Below are 21,405 nucleotides of genomic sequence, written 5' to 3' on the forward strand. Positions count from 1 at the left end.
CTACATTAATTACTACTTTATTTTCTTATTAATCATTTGGGTTTAAAAAATTCCCTTGAATTGTAGAAAAAAGTTTTATTAGAATGTACAAAGCATACTTTGTTTTTGATTTAATCAAAATTATTTCACCTACTACAGGCTGTGATAGATACCCAATAAATAAATTGAATTCTGGATGAAGATATAAATAAAATGATCATTGCTATTAAAATATTGTTGCTGCTGTCTACAACTACATTATTTCAATTACAGAGGTAATAAGTAAGACTCCTTTCAATAATAGAGGTAAAAAGAAGAGCAAAAATAACGGATTTTTTTAGCACAGTATCAATTATAGAGGTCTTAGTTGCGATGTGGTCAATTACAGAGGCAAAATTACGAAAAGCCCTGAAATCTAAATTGCAATTATAGAGGTGCCAAACTTTCAATTATAGAGGCCTTTTGGTCTCAAGGGACCGGGACCGGACTTTTGGTTGCAATTATTGAGGTTTTCCATTTATCCAGGTGCCAATTAACCAGGTTTCACTGTATTTTTGATTTTAGGTACATATTTCGTTCATTAAGTGCATCGACTTCAGGTATTTCGTGCATTAGGTGTATCAAATTTAGGTATTTCGTTCATTAGGTATGTTAACTTTAGGTAATGCGATCATTAGGTATACCGACTTTAGGTAATTCGTGCAGTAGGTATGTTAACTTTAGGCAATTCGATCATTAGGTATACCGAGTTTAGGTATTTCGTGCATTAGGTATATCAACATTAGGTGTTTCGTGTATTAGGTATATTAGCTTTAGGTATTTCGAGTATTAGGTGTTGCAACTTTAGGTAAATCGAGCATAGGTATTCTGAGCTTAGGTAAACCAATTGTAGGTGAAACGTGCAATAGGTAATTCGCTCATTAGGTGTTATGAGCTTAGGTTAATTGATCATTAGGTATTTAAAAAAGTAGGTGAAACGAGCATAGGTGATTCAACATTAGGTAAAGCGATTTTCGGTATTCTGATATGTAACCCTATGGAACTTGCTAACTATGTAAACAAACCGCCATATTGAAATTGTCTCTGAATAATGAATTTACTAGTGAATTTTGTTTACATTAGTTAGCAAGTTCTATAGAATGACACTTTACGTGCGTATGTCAAGAATTTAAAGGGCCATATGTAAAACTCGTGTCGATTTAAAACACTCCCTTCGGTCTCTCTCTCTCGTTACGCTCGTGGTTCAATTTTGGAATCTTTCGCTTGTTCGGGTATCAATATTAGCACGAGAGGTTAAAAAACAACTTTGCCCCATTGTAAAACAAATAACTATTGTTGTAAGGAACTACGAACTCAAGTTTGGAAATACATATATAATTATTTTAGAATCGTTAGTTTATTTTTTATATTACGGGTACCGATTTTTAAGTTACTGACTTACTATGAAAAATTTAATTCTTTGCCTGTGGGCATAGCTATTCAAGATTTCACTAAATAGAATTCTGAGGTAGAATCAAAGCTTCGACATATAATTTCTTAGCGGAAGAAAAATAAAACCTACTGTGGGGAATCCGCCACTGGCTATCGGTGAATTTAGTAACTACCCAGTACCTACAAAAAAAAACTATTATTTACATCTCATGCTTATTTCGAATAAGACCGGAGCAAGCAAAGGTTCGGTTCGCAAGCTTGTGGTTAATAAAGTAGAAACTAGTGCGTTGCGAGAGGCAAACAAACTTTGCTGCCGTGTGCAATATACTCGTAGTTACAAAAACTAGGTGTAAAACATTCTTAATCGAAAACAAATAGAAAAAAATATTATTATTTAATATTTATCATTCCAAATAAATCGCTTAAAAGCCCAGCGTGACGAAACAACTCAAAATTTTCACAAAATTAATTTGCTATCGTGTGGATAAAAAGCTTTTGTGACCCATCATTTTTATAATAAAGAGAGCCTTTCCGAGCGTATGTGGTGAAAATAATGTATTATATTATATGTATTAAGGTTTTTTCCTTTGAAGTAAAGAGTATGTCTTGATAATTTTTTTTTCTGAAATCCAAGGCTTTGTACAGGGTGGGCCAAAAGGATGTTGGTAGTTTTAATCTTGAATTTTTCAAAACCGCTTGGCGGGGTGCGGTGGGGGGGTATGTTGCTATACGCCTCGTTTCGTGGAAATTTTATTGGCATAGAGCAGTACACAGGAACGGAGCCTACATTTTGTGTATGAGCTTTTTACCAGAAACCTAAATCGTTGATTACTGCACCATGGGTGTATCGACAGGAATATCATTTACGAGATTAACGTGAGGTTCCAAGTGTTAATGTTATACGCAAATTAATCATAATGGTTCAAACAACCAGCTCGACCATAGCAATAATGCCTGGCGGACGTCCAGCCTATGAGAGAACGGCCGACATTGTGGAGCAAGCGTTCGGCAAAATCCGCAACAATCAACGCGTAAGAGAGTTTGGGCTACGGACAATAAAAAATTCAACATTGCGACAAGTTTTGAAGCATAATTTGCATCTTAAGGTTTAAAACATTCAGTTTGTTTATGAATTAAAACCAAATGATGCGAATAACCAACTTCATTTTGCCAATCAGATGCTCATCTCATTTCCGAAAGGAATGATAACAAATGGCCACCACCCCAGGGCTCGGAACCGGTATTGAAATACCTGTTAATATCGTTCCAAAACCGTTATATTATTTCGTTCACTAAAAAACCGGTTAATTGATGGAACGCGAACTAACAAATTACGTTCTCTCTCCTAACCGGTAAGAAGAGGGACGGAACTTTATGGTTCGCAGGGAACGATATAATACCGGTTACTCTTGGCTTTCGGAGACTCTCGGTTAAACTCATTGTCATACGTGAAAGAGATAGAAATACTTACTCGTTCTATCTCGCTTCGATATTTTCAATTTAACCGGGCAATTTCGTTCCTCGAGAACGAAATGAGAATGTATATGGCATAAACCGTTATCTCAAAAGAACAGTTCTTTAACCGGTAACCGCAAACGGAAACGAAATCCTTTTCGTTCCCGGGCGAATGAACGAAAGCGGTTTGACAAATGAGAACGGTTTCCGAGCCCTGCACCACCCAGCCCCGATCTCGGTCCTTTTGATTTTTTTTCTGTGGTATTACCTCAAATCTGTAGTCTTTGACTCAAATTCGAAAGATTTTGAGCAGCTCAAAAGGAAAAAAATTCGGAAAATCGCCAATATCCCCGATGGGAATATTTCGAAAAAAATCCATAATTTGAGATTTTGCCTTCAAGATCGCCTAGAAACTCAGGTTGGCCACTAATTTAAACATTATTTTGAGTCATAAAATTTCCATAACTTGTGTTTTTAAAAGTAGTATTAAAAATGTTGTACGATTTAAAGTTTTTTTTTATTCAATTTTCAAACTGCCAACACCCTTTTGACCCACCCTGTATATGCTTTGTATACGGAGAAGGTATTACTTAGTACTTATGCGGAAATAGTTATTTGTTTGACAATGCTTAATGTTCTTGTTTACCCCCCGTGCTAATATAGACACCCGAGCAAGTACAAGACTCCAAAATGTAACCACAAGCGTAGAGAGAGTAGTTCTTACAGTGGAATCTTGAGCGATACGAGGATTTCAAGGCACGAGAGGTAAACAATCTTTGCTGCCGAGTGAACCACATTTTTAACCACGTCAACTAGAATAAAATACCAGCTGTAAAATACTACAAATCTATTTCAAATTAATGTCATTAAATATTTGTCATTTAGAAGTCCACCCTAACAGCTAACATGAGGAAACAAAACACCTCAAAATCAATAGTAGATTGTACAACAAGGGCATAAAGTGACCCATTTTTACCAGAGGCATTTTTTTGGTCTGAGCGAAGTGAAGACCAAAATAGTAGACGAGGGTAAAAACGGACATTTATGCCCTTGTTGTACACTCTGCTTTTCACTTCGATTGCAAGGAAAATAATTATATTTTTCACGGCAATTTACACCACGAAATTGTCGTAAAGCGAAAGAACATAATACATAACCAATTCCCGCCAACTAACTTTTTAAATTTTTAATTATTATTTTTTAATTTTCAAGATGTGATCAGAGTTTCAGACGCTTAGTTTTCTGCCAAGTTAAACATTTCGGAGCATTTTTGAACGATAATCGACTCCTATTTTATGTGATTTACTAAATTTAATGACAGAAAATACGGATTTCTAATAAATAGAAACAAAAAAAAATAATATAACAAGTATTGTCATCTACACAATTTTATTGCTCAGTAAAATTGTGCAATATGTTTTTTCACTTCTCATGCTCAAAAAGTGCACCTTTATGTCGTGCGTAGACGACATAAAATCGCATTTTATGCTCTAGAGCATAAAAGTAAAATTTTCTTCTAAGACTAAGGTAATCGGTCTCAACAGCCATGAAACAGTTAAAACATATTGCACAATTTTACTGAGCAATGAAATTGTGTAGATGACAAAACTTGTTATATTATTTTATTTTTGCTACAATTTATTAGAAATCCGTATTTTCTGTCATTAAATTTAGTAAATCACATAAAATAGGAGTCGATTATCGTTCAAAAATGCTCCGAAATGTTTAACTTGGCAGAAAACCAAGCGTCTGAAACTCTGATCACATGTTGAAAATTAAAAAAAAAAAAATTTAAAGTTAGTTGGCGGGAATTGGTTATGTATTATGCTTTCGCTTTACGACAATTTCGTGGTGTAAATTGCCGTGAAAAATAGAATTATTTTCCTCGCAATCGAAGTGAAAAGCAGAGTGTACAACAAGGGCATAAATGTCCATTTTTACCCTCGTCTACTTTTTTGGTCTTCGCTTCGCTCAGACCAAAAAATTGCCTCGGGTGAAAATAGGTCACTTTATGCCCTTGATGTACAATCTACTATAACTGTTTGGCTGTTGAGACCGATTACCTTAGTCTTAGAAGAAAATTTTACTTTTATGCTCTAGAGCATAAAATGCGATTTTATGTCGTCTACGCACGACATAAAGGTGCACTTTTTGAGCATGAGAAGTGAAAATACCTTTTTTATCACACTTGCTCGAAAAAGATAATATTTCATGCATGTTTACTAAAGGACAAAGTTCTATTTGTTCCCGCGGGAGTTACGGATTGTGAAAAAAAAAGCTAGAACTCACTAGGGAATTATAGCTTTTTTTATTAAGTATCTTACTAATTCATACGAATTAACTAGATATAAATGAGTTTTACTTTTAAAATACTGACGTTTACAATTTAGTATTTATGTTTAAAAATATTTACTTAATTTGATAAATTTAAAAGCTCTTTAAAATATTTTTACACAATTTCCAATTGTGCCTGAATGCCGGATAGGTCTGTGCCTTCGATGCTTATTTAGCACTTAACCCGTCAAAACAAGACAATATTATGGCGGATGAATGTTTAAAATGTCACCGTATTTAAGAAGAATATTTCGCTTAAAATTTAGTTTTTTCTTCACAAGTGTGATGAAAAACATTGTGTGTAAGAATACTGCAAACTCGGCCTTTAATTCACTCTGACCTGCGACTGTCGTGAATCCAATGACCTCTTTTCCAATATTTCACTTACTCCCCTCGTTGCAGAACTGTAATATTGCACTATAGAGGATACAATGCATCATTGCCCACTGATTTCAAAGAATAAAGAGGACCTTTCCGAGCCTCTTTATATTTGGACAAATATTTAATGGCATTTGGGGTGTAGCGGAGTGTTCTAAATATTCATAACTATTAACCTCTGCAATCTCTTTCCTAGTGGCTCCAAGAAGCTGTAGTTATAGCGGCTACACCCCGGGCAACCACGTCAGTGGGCTAAACCTAGGAAAGGGGACTACATCCACGAGCAGCTGTGGAGTAGTTAACGGATGATTCCCGTGAATGCAAAGTCTACATCGACACATATCCTCCTAAAATGTCGATGTAGCAGGGTAGTGTGGGAAACCTTAAGGGCGTTAGTCAGAATCCATTTAGTGACTTTCGGCCTTTCCGCTGCATCCCGACCTCTGCCGATCGTACCGGTTTACCGGTCCATTGGGCCACAGAGGTAGGGATGAGTGAAGTGGACTTGCACCCGCGCAACGCTGGTCCACTATAAATAAGTTCACGCGCAGATGACCTTAGCAACCCAATCTGGACTCGAGCTAAAAAGTCCTGCGGCGACGGGGTTTTGGCGGTGGGGTTTAGGTATCGATGTACCAAGGCCTTAGTTGACACCCTGCACGTAGGCGGCCAGGAGAGAGTGGTCGCTCTTGGAGTCGACTGAGGCGGGACTCTGAGTTCGGCAGCACATCTGCCGACAAAGCAGCCCTATTTAGGATCGCTCTGCTTTCCTCTGCACAGAGGAGGGGCCTAGAAAAGGTGGCCCAAAAATAGTCTGCCTCTCTATTACCTAGGTGCCTAACCGCGGGCATCTGGGCATCGAAGAAATGCGGTCGAAAGACACATAAAAAACAAATGATAATAACTAACCGACAACTTTGCATAGCTACCTGGAATGTTCGAACTTTACTGGACAACAATCGCAACTTATGTCCAGAAAGAAAAACTGGTCTGATAGCGAGAGAGCTGGCCAGATATAAAATAGATATTGCTGCCATTAGCGAAACCCACCTGAGCGATTGCGGAGAGCTACGTGAAGAGCTTGGAGGCTACACATATTACTGGAGCGGACGTCCTGCCGGTGAAAAGGCGGGTAATGGTGTGGGCTTTGCTATACGCAATAGATTGGTAAGAGATCTGAGTGACCTGCCTAAGGGTGTCAATGACCGCCTCATGACTCTGCGCCTACAAATCACAAATAACAAATACGCCCATCTGATAAGTGCCTATGCCCCAACTCTACCTTCATCGGACGAGGATAAGGAGGCATTTTACCAAGTACTTCACCGAACTCTTGAAGGAATTCCAAAGCACGACAAAATTATATTGTTGGGAGATTTTAATGCCCGTGTAGGCACCGATTACGAACACTGGAACGGTGTCCTCGGCAAACATGGCGTTGGAAAGTGTAACGACAACGGATCACGCCTTTTGTCGTTGTGTGCTGAATTAGATCTTGCCATCACCAACACTTTCTTCCGTCTTGCCGAGAAATATAAAACTTCGTGGATGCACCCAAGATCAAGGCATTGGCATCTTCTAGACTACGTTATCGTCCGCCGTAAAGACCTGCGTGACGTTCTTGTAACGAGAGCGATGCGTGGGGCGCTGGGCTGGACTGATCACCGTCTCATCAGAACGAAGATCCAATTAAATCTTAAAGCTCCACGTCGTGCACCCCACAAAAACCCGTCAAAACTGGCCTTTTCTAAGCTTATAACATCACCGGAGTTGGGTGGTGCATTAGATTCAGCTTTTGCTGCGAGTGTTTCGCAGACCGAGTTTTTGACAACAGATGAAGAATGGCAATCATTTGCAAAAAACCTCCATGCCTGTGCTCTGGAAACTATTGGAAAACCGGAGAAGAAGGATCAAGACTGGTTTGATGCGTCGGACAGCAGTATAAAAGTGCTCGTTGAAAGATACAGGCATGAATTAAACTCGAAGTCTGCGGGCACCCCTACTGGAAGGGAGGCTCAACACAATCTAAGATCTAAGGTTCGTGAACTGAAGGATAAGTGGTGGAAGGGAAAAGCTGCTGAACTACAACACTGTGCCGATACACATCAGACTGGTAAGATCTTTGAAGGCATACAGGCCATCTTTGGCCCACGAGTCCGAAAGGTCGCTCCAATGTACTCAAAGGACAGGCAGTACCGAGTTACGGATAAAGATGCCGTATTAAAGCGTTGGGCGGAGCATTTTAACTATGTTCTAAATCCCGACGCGCTCAGTGCAAACCTGCCTTATATCGGAGATGTCTCCGATTGCAGCTCTTACCGTGGAATATCGCTTCTCTCTTGTGCTGGTAAAATCCTCGCCCACATTATAAACGCCCGCTTAAGTGAGTTAGCTGAACAACACCTCCCAGAAAGTCAATGTGGATTCCGTCCTAGCCGCGGTACCATTGACGCTATCGCTGTTGTAAGGCAACTCCAAGAAAAAAGCCTTGAGCACCAACGGCCTCTCTACATGTGCTTTGTGGACTTGGAAAAGGCGTTTGACAGAGTCCCACGCGAAGCCTTATGGCTTGTTCTGCGAAAATCTGGATATCCAAAGAGGTTCGTAAACCTCATTCGCCAATTCCACGATGGCATGAAAGCGCAGGTTCAACATGAAAACGAACTCTCTGAGGAGATCCAGGTTACAAGCGGAGTGAAGCAGGGATGTGTCATGGCACCCACACTCTTTGCTATATACTTCTCAGTGGTGATGAGAGACGCTTTAAAGTGTTGTGGCAACCAGATACAACTAAATGTGAGGACTGAGAAAGGTGTCTTTGACATATCAAGGTTCAGGGCGAAATCTAAAGTGCAACAGGTCTCCATATTGGAGATACTCTATGCTGACGACGTATGCCTTATGTCTGACAGTATGGCGCATCTCCAAAGCTACCTGGACGCATTAAATCGCTCTTGCCAACAATTCGGCCTGGTAATAAGTACTTCCAAGACGCAAATCCTCAAACAACCACCCCGGGGAGTTGAATCTGATTCAACACCGCTGAATCTAGATGGGAAACCACTAGATGAAGTCTGTCATTTTAAATATCTTGGGAGCACTATACGCCAAGACAACACCCTGGCTTCAGAAATACCTTCTCGCATTGCCAACTCCGCTGCCAATTTCGGGCGACTCACTGATCGTGTCTGGAGGTCCCATGATATCAAGCTTGAGACTAAGATAAGCGTCTATAAGGCCCTGATAATCCCAGTCCTTCTGTATGGCGCAGAGACATGGTGCCTGTACAAGCCAGATGTCAAAAAACTAGACACGTACCACCTAAGATGTCTAAGATCTATACTGAGGATTCAATGGCAGGACCGTATTCCCAACTCTGAGGTGCTGCGTCGTTCCGGGATGTACGGCATGGAGGCACTATTGATGCAGCGTCAGTTGAGGTGGTGTGGGCATGTTCTCCGGATGGACGATCGCGGCTTGCCTAAAGCTATATTCTACTCAGAATTAGCAGAGGGTAAGCGAAAGCACGGCGGTCAATATCTCCGATATAAGGACGTGCTCAAGCGTCACCTAAACGCGTGTGCCATCGATCCTGCACGTTGGGAGGAGCTCGCTGCGAAACGGTCATCTTGGCGGTCTACCACCTTTGAATCCATCAAGTCGTTTGAGGAAAACCGCCTCGCGGCACTAGACGTAAATTGCGCAAGGAAAAACCTAAGCCCTCCTACGTGTATACGTACAACACAGCCGGTCAACTCTACTGCCGTGAATGTGACAGAGTTTTTAAGAACAAGTTTGGCCTGGCCAGCCACATAAGAGCTCATAAGAGGAAAAACCCTTGATTGCTGAGGTCGCCGTCATCGAAATCGATGTGGTGGACTATATATACATTTGGACATAGTTTACCACCTATATATGTCTACCAATATATAGGTGTGCCTATATGTAACCTATGTCCAAAACTGACATCATGGTTTTACGAAGACTAAATTAACATTTACATAACATAACTTCCACAACATAACGTATGTATGTAGATTATTATTAACTCTGTGTATTAACGTTACCTGCGGTACAGATAACGGTACAATTTAAATTGCTTGGCTACCCCAGATTTTAATAAAGTCGCTACGTATATTATGAGTATTATGACGTATAAATAAACTTGACTATACAGTTAGAAGAAGTGTACGTATTTAACATTATTATTACCAGCCTAGTGTCGGTATTTCGTCTAGAAACAAATCTTTTAATATCGGCATATGTCGCTGCGTTTATAATGATACTTCCACACTCTATGCTATCAATTACGGTTTACGGTGCAAAGCTATACTGAAAATCATAATTAGATTCCATAAAAAAGTAAGACAATGTTGCCACTTTTTACTAGTGCGTCTTGTATTTATGTAAAAATAAGTAAGTAAAAGTAAGTATAAAAGTAGGTAAGTAAGTAAGTAAATATAAGTAAAAAAAAAACAGACTGTGATTTTATGTAACAAATGAAACTCTAGGTCTAAACTTTAGCAATATTGTATAAGTACTGTTTGTAAACGACTGTATGTTTCTAAAATATAATAAATAAAAAATAAATAAAAGTACCTTTTTAGATCGTAGGAGTAAAATTACCAATAAATAAATTATCTTAGCGTGTTTATTTATAAAAAGGAATTTACTATTTTACAAACAAATTATTGCAGTGGCAACATTGTCTTACTTTTTTTTGGAATCTAATTACGATTTTCAGGTTAGTTTAAACGGGCTCCAGTACCTTTGTAGGTTCAATTCAAATAAATGTTCTAAAAATGATTCTTAATAAAAATAAACACTAAAACAAACCAAACGTGTATTAATTTTTTCGTTTAAGTTCTTACGTAATATAGGGGTGATATGGGGAGGGGGTCGGCCTATTCTAATTTTTTTTTCTTACATGGGGGTGGGAGGGGGTCAAAAACGGGCAATAATCGTCTTACGTAATAAATGAATGGTGCCTTTGCAGTCACTTCACGCTCTTCTCCTAGCCATTTGGATCCTTAGGATCCTAACAAATATGCGGAAAAAGAGGCCAGGAAACAGATGGGGATATTAACGCGTGATAATTGTGTAATACCGCGATTGACTTGAAAAAAATCGTACAATAGCGAGTTGGACTCGCGCACGAAGGGTTCCGTTTCCGTACCATTACGCAAAAACGGCAATAAAATCACGTTTGTCATATGGGACCCATATAAATATTTATTATATTCTGTTTTTAGTATTTGTTGTTATAGCGGCAACAGAAATACATCATCTGTGATGTATTTGAATTTCAACTGCCTAGCTATGGCCTGCATGGTGACAGACAGACAGACAGACAGACGGACGGACGGACGGACGGACAGCGAAGTCTTAGTAATAGGGTCCCGTTTTTACCCTTTGGGTACGGAACCCCGAAAAATTGTGTTGAAAAACCTACCTATCGTTTTGATTTAACTTAAGTATTGAACAATGAGTGAGTCTAGAAGTTTCAAGACTCCTTAAATAATACAATTTAACATAGGTCCGTACTGCTTTCTCCTTCAAAATATTATACTTACGGATATACAATATACAAATAAACTTCTTGGGTTCGAATCCTGGCTCGTACCAATAAGTTTTTCGGAACTTATCTACGATTTTATTAGATTTTTACCAGACGCTTTTTGGTGAAGGAAAAAAATGTGAGGCAACCGGACTAATCAAAGTAAGGCCTAGTTTCTGCTGTAGGTTGGGATGGCAGGTCAGATGGCCAGTGGCGTAGCTAGGCGTGGGCGAAGTGGGCCGTCGCCCACGGCCTCCCGCTCCAAGGGGGGCAGATGCGACTTCGCCCACGGCTAGATTAGTTCACGCTCACGCTACGCCACTGCAGATGGCAGTCGGTATCTCATCTCAGGTCAGATGTCGGTGATATTCTTGGGATTAGTTGCCAAGCGGACCACAGGTTTCTATGAGCAGTGGCAAAAAGCCGGGATAACGCCAAGAAGATGATGATGATGGCACATGAATTTGGGGGCGTCCATTATATTACGTGAGGGGTTTTTAACTTTTTGAGGATTTTTTGAACAAAAATCTTCGCTTGCGACTTTGCGACATAAATATGTTTTTAACGAGAATAGTTATTAAAACATAGTAAGTACGAGTAAATACACACTGTCCAATTCTTTTATGTCTTGGTTTCTGTAACTTAAAGTGCCAATTAATCGGCCTGTTTTGCCGATTAGTCGGTAGATACATCCCTATTTTCTTGTAATATCAATTTATAACTCACCGTGTACATATACATTTTATACGCTCTCTCCTGATCGCGGAGTGTCGTTTGTATTGGCTCCATCTTGAAACATCCACTTTTCTGATTTTATAATCTGCTTTTAAAATATTACGGTCCATTTGACAGATTCATTCAATTTGACCCGTGAAAAGTAACAATAAATTAACGTAGGCTCTGGATAGATTAGAAAAATCACTGTTATTTGCCTGCCTTATGCTTGAGTTCAAAGCCCGGTCAGAGGTATAAACTATGTATTTGCCTTAATTTTAACGGAATGTCTTCAAACTTTGGACAGCCGTCGGCAATCTAATTCATACTTATGTATAGATATAATTTAAAGATATGAACCGTTTAGTTTGAATGACGTCCTGTATGTTCATATTATTTAATATTGGAATACGTGATGAGTGGTAATAATAGGGGTGGACGGTTGGTAAATTGGGTGCTAAATTGTAGGTATATTTAAAATTCATATATAGAAGGATATTTTAGAAACTTAATGTTTAGTAATAAACTTCCAAATCAAAATAAATTATATGAATTCCTAACGTAACTGTCCAAAGAATTTCATCGACTTTGCGTGGCAAGCTACATCGAAGATGAACGGGAGCTCTGCACGCAAGCAAAAGGCATTACTGAACTTAATCGCCTGGTCATAATTACGTGGGATTTTATCAATGGGGAGCGCGTAAAAAAACTGGAGTTTCGTCTTTTAAGTGAGAGGCCACGTGGGCGGCACGCGGGTCCGCGCGACCGCGGCGGGATACTTGCGAATCCGCGAGGGAGCGCCCGCCGGAAACCGAGGTGTACCGGGGCTCCTCGAGCACAGAGAAGTGGCGGCCCGCGGCGCGCCGCCCCGCGCCCCGGGCCGCTCCGCGCCGCGCACCCCCTCACACGCCCGCATATGCACTGACTCCGCGGCCTTCGTCTCCACACCACCCCACTACCATGTTTGTCTTAATCGCGAATTAAGGGTTCCACCAATGTTTTCTATTAAACTCGAGAACTTACATTGGAGGTATTTCCTTCAAGCATGAATTTCATTAGCAGCTTCTTAAATAGAAATTGTCATTCTTGAAGAAACATCGCTAAATGCCTTGCCTTGCCTTGCGGTTAACAACACTTTTTTTTTACAGCGAACTTCATAAATTAAAAATTACGTATAATTATAAAAGAATAAGTATAAAAGTTAAATTTAAGAAACCCATAATACCTAAATCATAAATCTCATAATCCCCATCGCTACATATATTGTTAGCTACATAACGTCTCTATGAATGTTAATTTACAGAACGGTCGATATCTGGAAGAAACATTGCTTTATTCAGTGCTTGTTTTATTAGCCGCTTTAGAACAATTTAAGAGTAAAAGCTTAACTTTATTATAACGACTGTAATGGTGTAGAATAAGAAAATGGCAGCAACAGTAATTAATTGAGCGTAAAACAGGGCTGTAATATCAAGAGCTGAGCCACTAAACACGGCCGGACAGTGCCTTCACAAAACATTCACTAATTAGGGTGGCGCCGGGCCTCCCCTGCTTGTAGAGCGTGTTCAATTAGTCCCCTTTTGTTTAAATGTATCCATGTCAATCTCTTTTAAATTACTTCAATTGTTTCAAAGGGTGACTCGGTAGTAACTTATTTGAAATCAGGTTTCAGCATTCTCTGTCAAGCATAAGGTTCGAATTAGTCTTTAACAAGATAACTCGTGAGCAGAAAGGTACGTTAGTAAGGACGTGTCACTGTGTCAATGCACCGAGAAGGATAGTACGCGTATCTGACGCAAAAAGGTGGTCAAGTGCGCTAGTTACCGGCGGGCTGGTGTGTCGTCGCTGTGCGGATGGAGTCGAGTGGGTCGGTCTATTTGTGGTGACAGGAGAAGCGTGGGCGCCGCGTGTACTGAACTGGAGTGGCAATGACCTTGACACTAAGCGAGTGGCCTTGGGTAGCACGTGGCGGCTGACACCCGCTGTCTGTTGTCGGAACGCCGCCGCCGCCTTTCCCAGGGGAGCTATTGTGGATACGCCGCCAGATTAACCGACATTGATATTGCGGACAAGGAAATATTCGCACGCATTCTTTCTATCACTGTTTTGTACAAAGAACCTAAATGAACACAAAGAATTTGTTTTGCTATTTGTGACGTGGAATAAAGTAGTAACAAACGACTTTCTAATCCAAGCAAGGTTGAAAGGCATTAGCAACCTACTGACAGAAATAGAGAGAGGCATTTAAAGAACCTTGCTATCTGATCAGGAAAATACTTACTTCACAATAGGTCACTCTGACAGATAAAGTTAACAAACAGCTTTACAATCAAAATGCCAACTTAAACTAAGTTATAGATAACAATCATAGCTATAAGTTTATTGTTACCTATAAGAAAATATCTAAGGCTGATACATATAAGTATTAAGCGTGTGAAGTTGTAATCAGATTTTAATTTTATCTCCGTATTTTCTGCCGGCTTTTTTGCGTGTCAGCGTTTTTTGCAAAAACATAACACGAATATAGGTATTAATCGAATTATCGCAAGGATAAAAATGAACTATTTTGAAAAGCAAATAAAAAAGGAAGAAACAGTGGGCATATCCATTCTAGTGTTATTGTGTGAATGGGTGCGATTCAGCGCGTCGGCGACGTGCGGCAGCCGGCAGCCGGCGGCGTGTCGAGTGCGGTCGCCGCGGGGGCGGCCAGCGCGCCCCCGCCCGGCCGATACGTTTATGAGCCGACAGCCGACACTAACTTTAACGGTGACCCCGCCCGCTGCTTTACATCCCGGCTCAATGAAATACGTCACGTTACACCTAACCTCAAGATTGCGTGAACGAGCGAGCGTGTCCTAACAACCCACTACTATCGCTCGAACTACACGCCTGTCTGACGAACAGCTGATCGAAACGTGTTGTACGAGTACGCTACGCATCGTCTAATAACCGTTCGTCATATACGTTTTTGCTATTCATTCGTACTTTGTACAAAACAAATCCTGATCCTTAACTTAAGCCCTCGTATGCCGGAGCGCGGATCCGCGTACGAGGAAAATATTAGAAAAAAATAATCACGGCACACGAGAGGTTAAGGATATGGAACCAATAAATACCAAAAATATACTTAGTTTACGCATGCACATACATTAACAAATGACGTGAGCGTTGCGTATCATTTCTAAGAGAAAATGTATGGTCCAAATGTCACTGTTCACAGCTGACAGTTCATATCCATGACATTCTTGTTAGAAATCATAATCAGATTAGGCCTCCGGGCTTAAAGTTAGCCGGCCCGGTGTGTGTATCTTCCCAATAAACCACCGGAAGTCCATACGTAATACGAATTACGATTCACCTGACGTGAGATGTCATTGTAGTGAATCGAGTATAAGCATAACAAAGGTAAACAAAGTATCAGCTGTCAGCGTGCGGCGGTCGGCGGCCGGCGCGTGGCGAGCGCCCGGCGGCATGAATGGACTCGCGTTTTATCATTATCACCACTTTGTTGGAAGTGACGCGACGATTCCGACTGTAATTTGCCGCCTTGAGACACCGAGACGCGTGCCGATGATATTTATCTCGGCTTACGGGGCGACGAGCGGCCTGACCTAGTGTGGGATTTATTATCCGTTTTGTTATAAAGCAATGGCATTGTTTGAGCTTTTACGTAGCAAAGGAAAAGTGAAATTGATAAAATTTGCAACGCTATTATGTTAACGCAGGTAATTTTATTGACGAATAAGTAGACCAGATTTTTAGTCTAGGCGGATTGACTTATTAAAATACTGGATGTCCACGTCTTGGCCCTTACTATTGCATAGCATTCTTTACACCGTTTGGGCGGTTTTCTAAGGGTTGGGTGTGGTTGACTTTGGCATCATCTAGAGAAGTCTTCAGTTGAAGAGAGTTGAAGAGAAGAATTCAGTTGGACTTACGGCGATGTACAGGGTGGGCCAAAAGGGTGTTGGCAGTTTGAACATTGAATTAAAAAAGAACTTCAAATCGTACAACATTTTTAATACTACTTTTAAAAATACAAGTTATAGGAATTTTATGACTCAAAATAATGTGTAGACTAGTGGCCTACCTGAGTTTCTTGGCACTCTTGAAGGCAAAGTCACAAATTCTGGATTTTTAGGGTTCCGTACCTCAAAAGGAAAAAACGGAACCCTTATAGGATCACTCGTGCGTCTGTCTGTCTGTCTGTCTGTCCGTCTGTCACAGCCGATTTTCTCCGGAACTACTGGACCAATCAAGTTGAAATTTGGTACACATATGTAAGTTTGTGACCCAAATACGGACATGTAACGTAAACAAATGAATTTTAAACATGGGGGCCACTTTTGGGGGGTAAATGAAAAAATGAAAAAAATTAATTTTTCAAACTATATCATGTTACATATCAAATGAAAGAGCTTATTGTAAGGATCTCAAATATATTTTTTATAATTTTCGAATAAACAGTTTAGAAGTTATTCAAGAAAATAGGCAAAAAATGACCATCTCCCCCCCCCCCCCTTATCACCGAAACTACTAAGTCTTAAATTTAAAAAAAAATACATAAAATAGGTCTATACCTATAGATGACAGGAAAACCTATTAGAAATGTACAGTCAAGCGTGAGTCGGACTTAATTACAGTTTTTGATCCGACCCCTACGGATTTTTTAAAGAGATTTTACTCACGTTTCACATAAAAAATACATTGTTAACAGTGCCGGATTACTTAGAGTAGTAGTTTTCTTAGAGTAATTGGTGATAATTTTCTGATAAGATAATCATTTTAAATATTTAACGGTCTTACCTACTTACGAGTAATTGTAAGGTCAAATTAAAAATAATGTTTAAAAAAATATGTTAAATTGAGAGCTAGCTCAAAGTTTTTTGTACTCGTCGACTTTAATGATTGAATTAATAAAGACTTTGTAACCAATAAGCAAAACAAGCACGTGCTTACGGCACCACGTTCAGGGGGGGCACCAAAATGCCAGGTTGAAAAAGGTGAACAAATTTTAAAATTAGGGACAGACACATCGTTTTTACCACACGATTTTTTTAGCTGTCCAAAAGCTAATTTGCAAAAATAATGGCGCGTAATTCTTTGGGAAACAATCGGTAGCAGTAGAAGAGTCGTGATTACATGCATAGATTCGACTTCAACCCACTCTTTTGCGGTTCGGCGTTAGGTCTTATGCGAGGCCTTCTGCCTTACGGCAAAGTTGATCTTCTGCCTTAATTACACTTGGGCGTGGATCCAAATCCAAGCTTTCCTCTTTCGCAGCTGGGCCTACTGCCTTTCTCACACTTCGCCAATTCAATTCCAAGCTCTCTGCTTTCTTGCATATTTTATGCATGAAAACAACCTCGCTGAGACCCTTAAATATCGAGCCCTATGCGAAGCTAGGCTGATAGAAAACTGTCCCATCCCTTCTCTGTATGAAATCCTGCATTCGCGCCTGGTTGGGACTAAAACTAAAATTGCGTTTTTATATCGAAAAATTTTCGCGCTCGCTTCGCTCGCGTTTTCAATAACTTTATACGGTATGATAAAGGTGACATTCGGGTGGCGACTGCAGCAACATTACTCTGTTGCAACGTTACTGCTGCAGTACTGTCAACTTCCGTGATAAAATGATGTGACTGATTTCCATACTAAAAGTAAAAATGTACAACTGTCTATCATATTGCGTTTTTATATCGAAAAATTTCCGCGCTCGCTTCGCTCGCGTTTCTATTACTTTCTAAGCTATGATAAAGGTGACATTCGGGTGGCGACTGCAACAGCATTAGGTACTCTGTTGCAACATTACTGCTGCGGCACTGTCAATTTTCGTGATAAAATGATGTGACTGATTTCCATTCTCAGCTGTAATGCGGCAATTACTTCTCTCAATTTACCAAACAATCAATGTAATCTTGATGACCCTAGGGAGAGGGGGCACCTAGAAATGCTTAGGGCATCAAAATATCTTAATCCGGCACTGATTGTTAAAAATTGTGTAATATACGGAACCCTTGGAACGCGAGTCCGACTCGCACTTGGCCGGTTTTTTTCGAAATATTCGCCTTGGGGATATTGGCGATTTTCCGAAAATTTTTCCTTTTGAGCTGCTCAAAATCTTTCGATTTTTTCTCAAAGAGATTTGAGGTAATCCTACGGAAAAAAAATCATACGGACCGAGATCGCCATTCGTTATCATTCCTTTCGGAAATGCGATTAGAGCGTCTGATTGGCAAAATGAATCGGTTATTCGCATTATTTGATTTTAATTCATAAACAAACTGAATCTTTTAAACCTTTAGATGCAAATTATGCTTCAAAACTTGTCACAATGTCGAATTTTTTAATGTCCATAACCCAAACTCTCTTACGCGTTGATTGTTGCGGATTTCGGCGAACTGAACGTCGAACTTGCTCCACAATGTCGGCCGTTCTCTCAGAGGCTGGACGTCCGCCAGGCATTATTGCTATGGTCGAGCCGGTTGATTAAACCATTTTATGATCAATTTGCGTATAACATGAACACTTGGAACCTCAGGTTAATCTCGTAAGTGGTATTCTTGTCGATACACCCATCGTGCAGTAGTCACCGATTTAGGGTTTTGGTAAAAAGCTCATATACAAAATGCAGGCTCCGCTCCTGCACGACGAAACGAGGCATATAGCAACATACCCCCCCGCCGCACCCCGCCAAGCGGTTTCAAAAAATTCAAGATTAAAACTACCAACACCCTTTTGGTCCACCCTGTATTTGCAGTATGTAATTAACGCTTTTCTTGGCAAATAAAAAAATGTGAGTCATTTATTTTTATTTATTTATTTAAATTTTATTGCACAACAAGGAAAATTTTACAAATGGCGGACTTAATGCCAAAAGGCATTCTCTACCATTGTGTCAAACAGAGAGAAATTGAACCACCTGCTTACGCTTGCTAGAGCAAAAAAAAAATGCTCTACGAAAAAAAGATACAAAAAGAGGTTGCAAAAATTAGGATACCTTGCCAAGAAAAGGGTATAAAATAAGATTTTCCATAACACCCGAGCACAATTTAAGAGCATAAGCAATAAATGCAATGCTGCAATGCTATAGACAAACGTTATTTTTGAAAATTTAGCAGTTAGCTCTCTTTAACTCATTTATTGCTAAGTGCTAGGCTACGGTCGTAGCGAATACTTATGTTTTGTATAGAGGCGAAATGACACCCTTTAGCCTTTGCCGTGATTTCGTAGCACCGACGTAGCCGCATCGTCGCGGTTTATACATAGCTGCTAGGTACTATCGGCCCGATTCGGAAAATGAATTAGATTTCTACTAGACTTCAACAAGTTACGATATGGATAATTTAAAGATATTTGTAAGATAGATATGTCAAATTTGACGTTTCCGCGATTCTGGAGATCCTCTTGAACGATTTCGACAAGTTATGACTTAGATATCCAAGTTACATCTAGTCCATATCTAATGTAGATCTAGTTGATCTCTAAATCGTCTCTAGATCTTGTGATTATCTCGAAATCCGAATAGGATAACAATACGACTTTAGATAAAGTTTATAAAAAAAAATTATACCTACGTACCTACGCTTACTCAGCGAAATTATTTTTAGGGTTCCGTACCTCAAAAGAAAAAAACGGAACCCTTATAGGATCACTCGTGCGTCTGTCTGTCTGTCCGTCTGTCAAAGCCCATTTTCTCGGAAACTACTGGACTAATTAAGTTGAAATTTGGTACACATATGTAAATTAGTGACCCAAAGACGGACATGTAACGTAAACAAATGAATTTTAACATGGGGGCCACTTATGGGGGGTAAATGAAAAAGTTGTTCAAACTATATCGTGTGCAAATGAAAGAGCTCCTTTTGAGAATTTTAAATGTATTGTAAGTATGTATTTTTTATAATTTTAAAATAAATAGGTTAGAAGTTCTTTAAGAATATAACCGAAAAACTGACAATCCCCGCCCCCCCCTTTATCTCCGAAACTACTGGGTGTAAAAAAATTTGAAAAAAAATTACAAAATAGTTCTTTACCTATAGATGACAGTAAAAACTATTATAAATGTGCAGTCAAGCGTGAGTCGGACTAAATGTACGGAACCCTTGGAACGCGAGTCCGACTCGCACTTGGCCGGTTTTTTTAAATAGCCTATTTTGTTTTTCCACTGCTGGGCAAAAGCGTCCCCTTTTCGCTGCAAGATGCGTCGGGGTCGTCTCGCCATCTCTTTTTTGGTCTGCCTCTGCCTCGGCTAACCTGCGGTGTCCATTCGGAAGCCAATTTGGCCCACCGCTCCGGGTGCATTCGGCAGGCGTGTCTCGCCCAATCCCACTTGAGTTTGGCGGCCTTAGCACCCACGTCTATGATACCATACCAGTTTTGGAGCGCAGTTCGGTATTCCTTACCCTATCGGTTCTGCGGACTCCAAGGATGTTGCAATTTATATCTTCTTATAGGTAAAAATAAATATTCATGCTATTATTTAGTAAGATAAGCATTTCTATAAACGTATCTCATTACATACACTTAGCAAACGTTTTGCCCTATAGTTGCCTGGTATTAGAAAAATTCTTGAGAAAGTATAAGTTCTTACGCAGAATTTGTCATAGGTTAATTCCTACTTCATAAAATAAAATCAAGCCGTTACTAGGTTATCTCATTATAGATCTGCAATCATATTTATTTTAAATAGTGCTTTAATAATAGAGAATTCATTAACTGGCCGCGCGCACATGGAAAAGCTTTTCAGTGAAAATTAAAATATTAATTGAGATTTATCATATTTTATACACAAGCCCGAGATTACCAGCTTTATTCGAATAGCTATATAAAAAAGTTAACAGGATTAAAAGGAGAATACTTTTGAAGCAATAAACCTATTTTACATATTTCAGTTTCATTTCAGAGTTCTGCAAAAGTTTTCGTTTGGCCGCGTGAAGTACGGGACTCGCATAGCGGAAAATTATTTTATGGCTTTTGTTGGACTCATTACGAAACTTATTTTGAAAAATATGGTTGCCTATACAATGTTAGGTTATTTTTAACCGACTTCAATTTCATAGAAGGAGGAGGTTCTGTATTCGGTTGTGGCTATTTTTTTTTTTTTCTATGTACGTTCACCGATTACTCCGACATCCGTAGTCCGATTTGAGTAATTCTTTTTTTGTTTGAAAGGAGCTACCTCCGAGTTGGTCCCTTTTTAATTTGGTTCTGTTCTGATGATGGGATCCATGAGGAATTGAGGGAACTCCTCAATTTTTAAAGGCATGGTGTTTTGGGCGTTTTCTTAAGCAACTCGAGCATTTTCTCTTGAAAACCACTAATTTGATGAAATAGACCTGATGATGATGATTATTTTGATGATAATGATGATGATTTCTTTAAATGTAAGTATGTTCAGCGATTACTCTGGCACCTGTGATCCGATTTGAGTAATTCTTTTTTTGTTTGGAAGAAGTTATCTCCAAGGTGTTTCCGTATTATTTTTGGTTCTGGTCTGATGATGGAATCCATGAGGAATTGAGGGAACTCCTCAATTTTTAAAGGCACGTGTTAAG

General features: G+C 39.6%; 1 protein-coding gene across 2 annotated transcripts in view; it reads right to left on the reverse strand.

Annotated features, from left to right (window-relative positions):
* LOC134793136 (TOX high mobility group box family member 3-like) overlaps window positions 1-12,688 on the reverse strand; it is a 41,086-nt gene extending 28,398 nt beyond the window's left edge. Inside the window, exons 1-2 of one of the 2 annotated variants that reach the window (XM_063764704.1) lie at window positions 12,524-12,688; window positions 11,861-12,034 (exon numbers count right to left, since the gene is read on the reverse strand). In XM_063764704.1, coding sequence (XP_063620774.1) covers window positions 11,861-11,923 — 63 coding nt within the window. In that variant the 5' untranslated portion in view covers window positions 11,924-12,034; window positions 12,524-12,688. The remainder of the gene's footprint in view (window positions 1-11,860; window positions 12,035-12,523) is intronic. The other variant, XM_063764707.1, reaches the window with a different exon arrangement.
* Between the last annotated feature and the right edge of the window lie 8,717 nt (window positions 12,689-21,405).

The sequence above is a fragment of the Cydia splendana genome, chromosome 8 (assembly GCF_910591565.1).
Source record: "Cydia splendana chromosome 8, ilCydSple1.2, whole genome shotgun sequence".
Taxonomy (NCBI): domain Eukaryota; kingdom Metazoa; phylum Arthropoda; class Insecta; order Lepidoptera; family Tortricidae; genus Cydia; species Cydia splendana.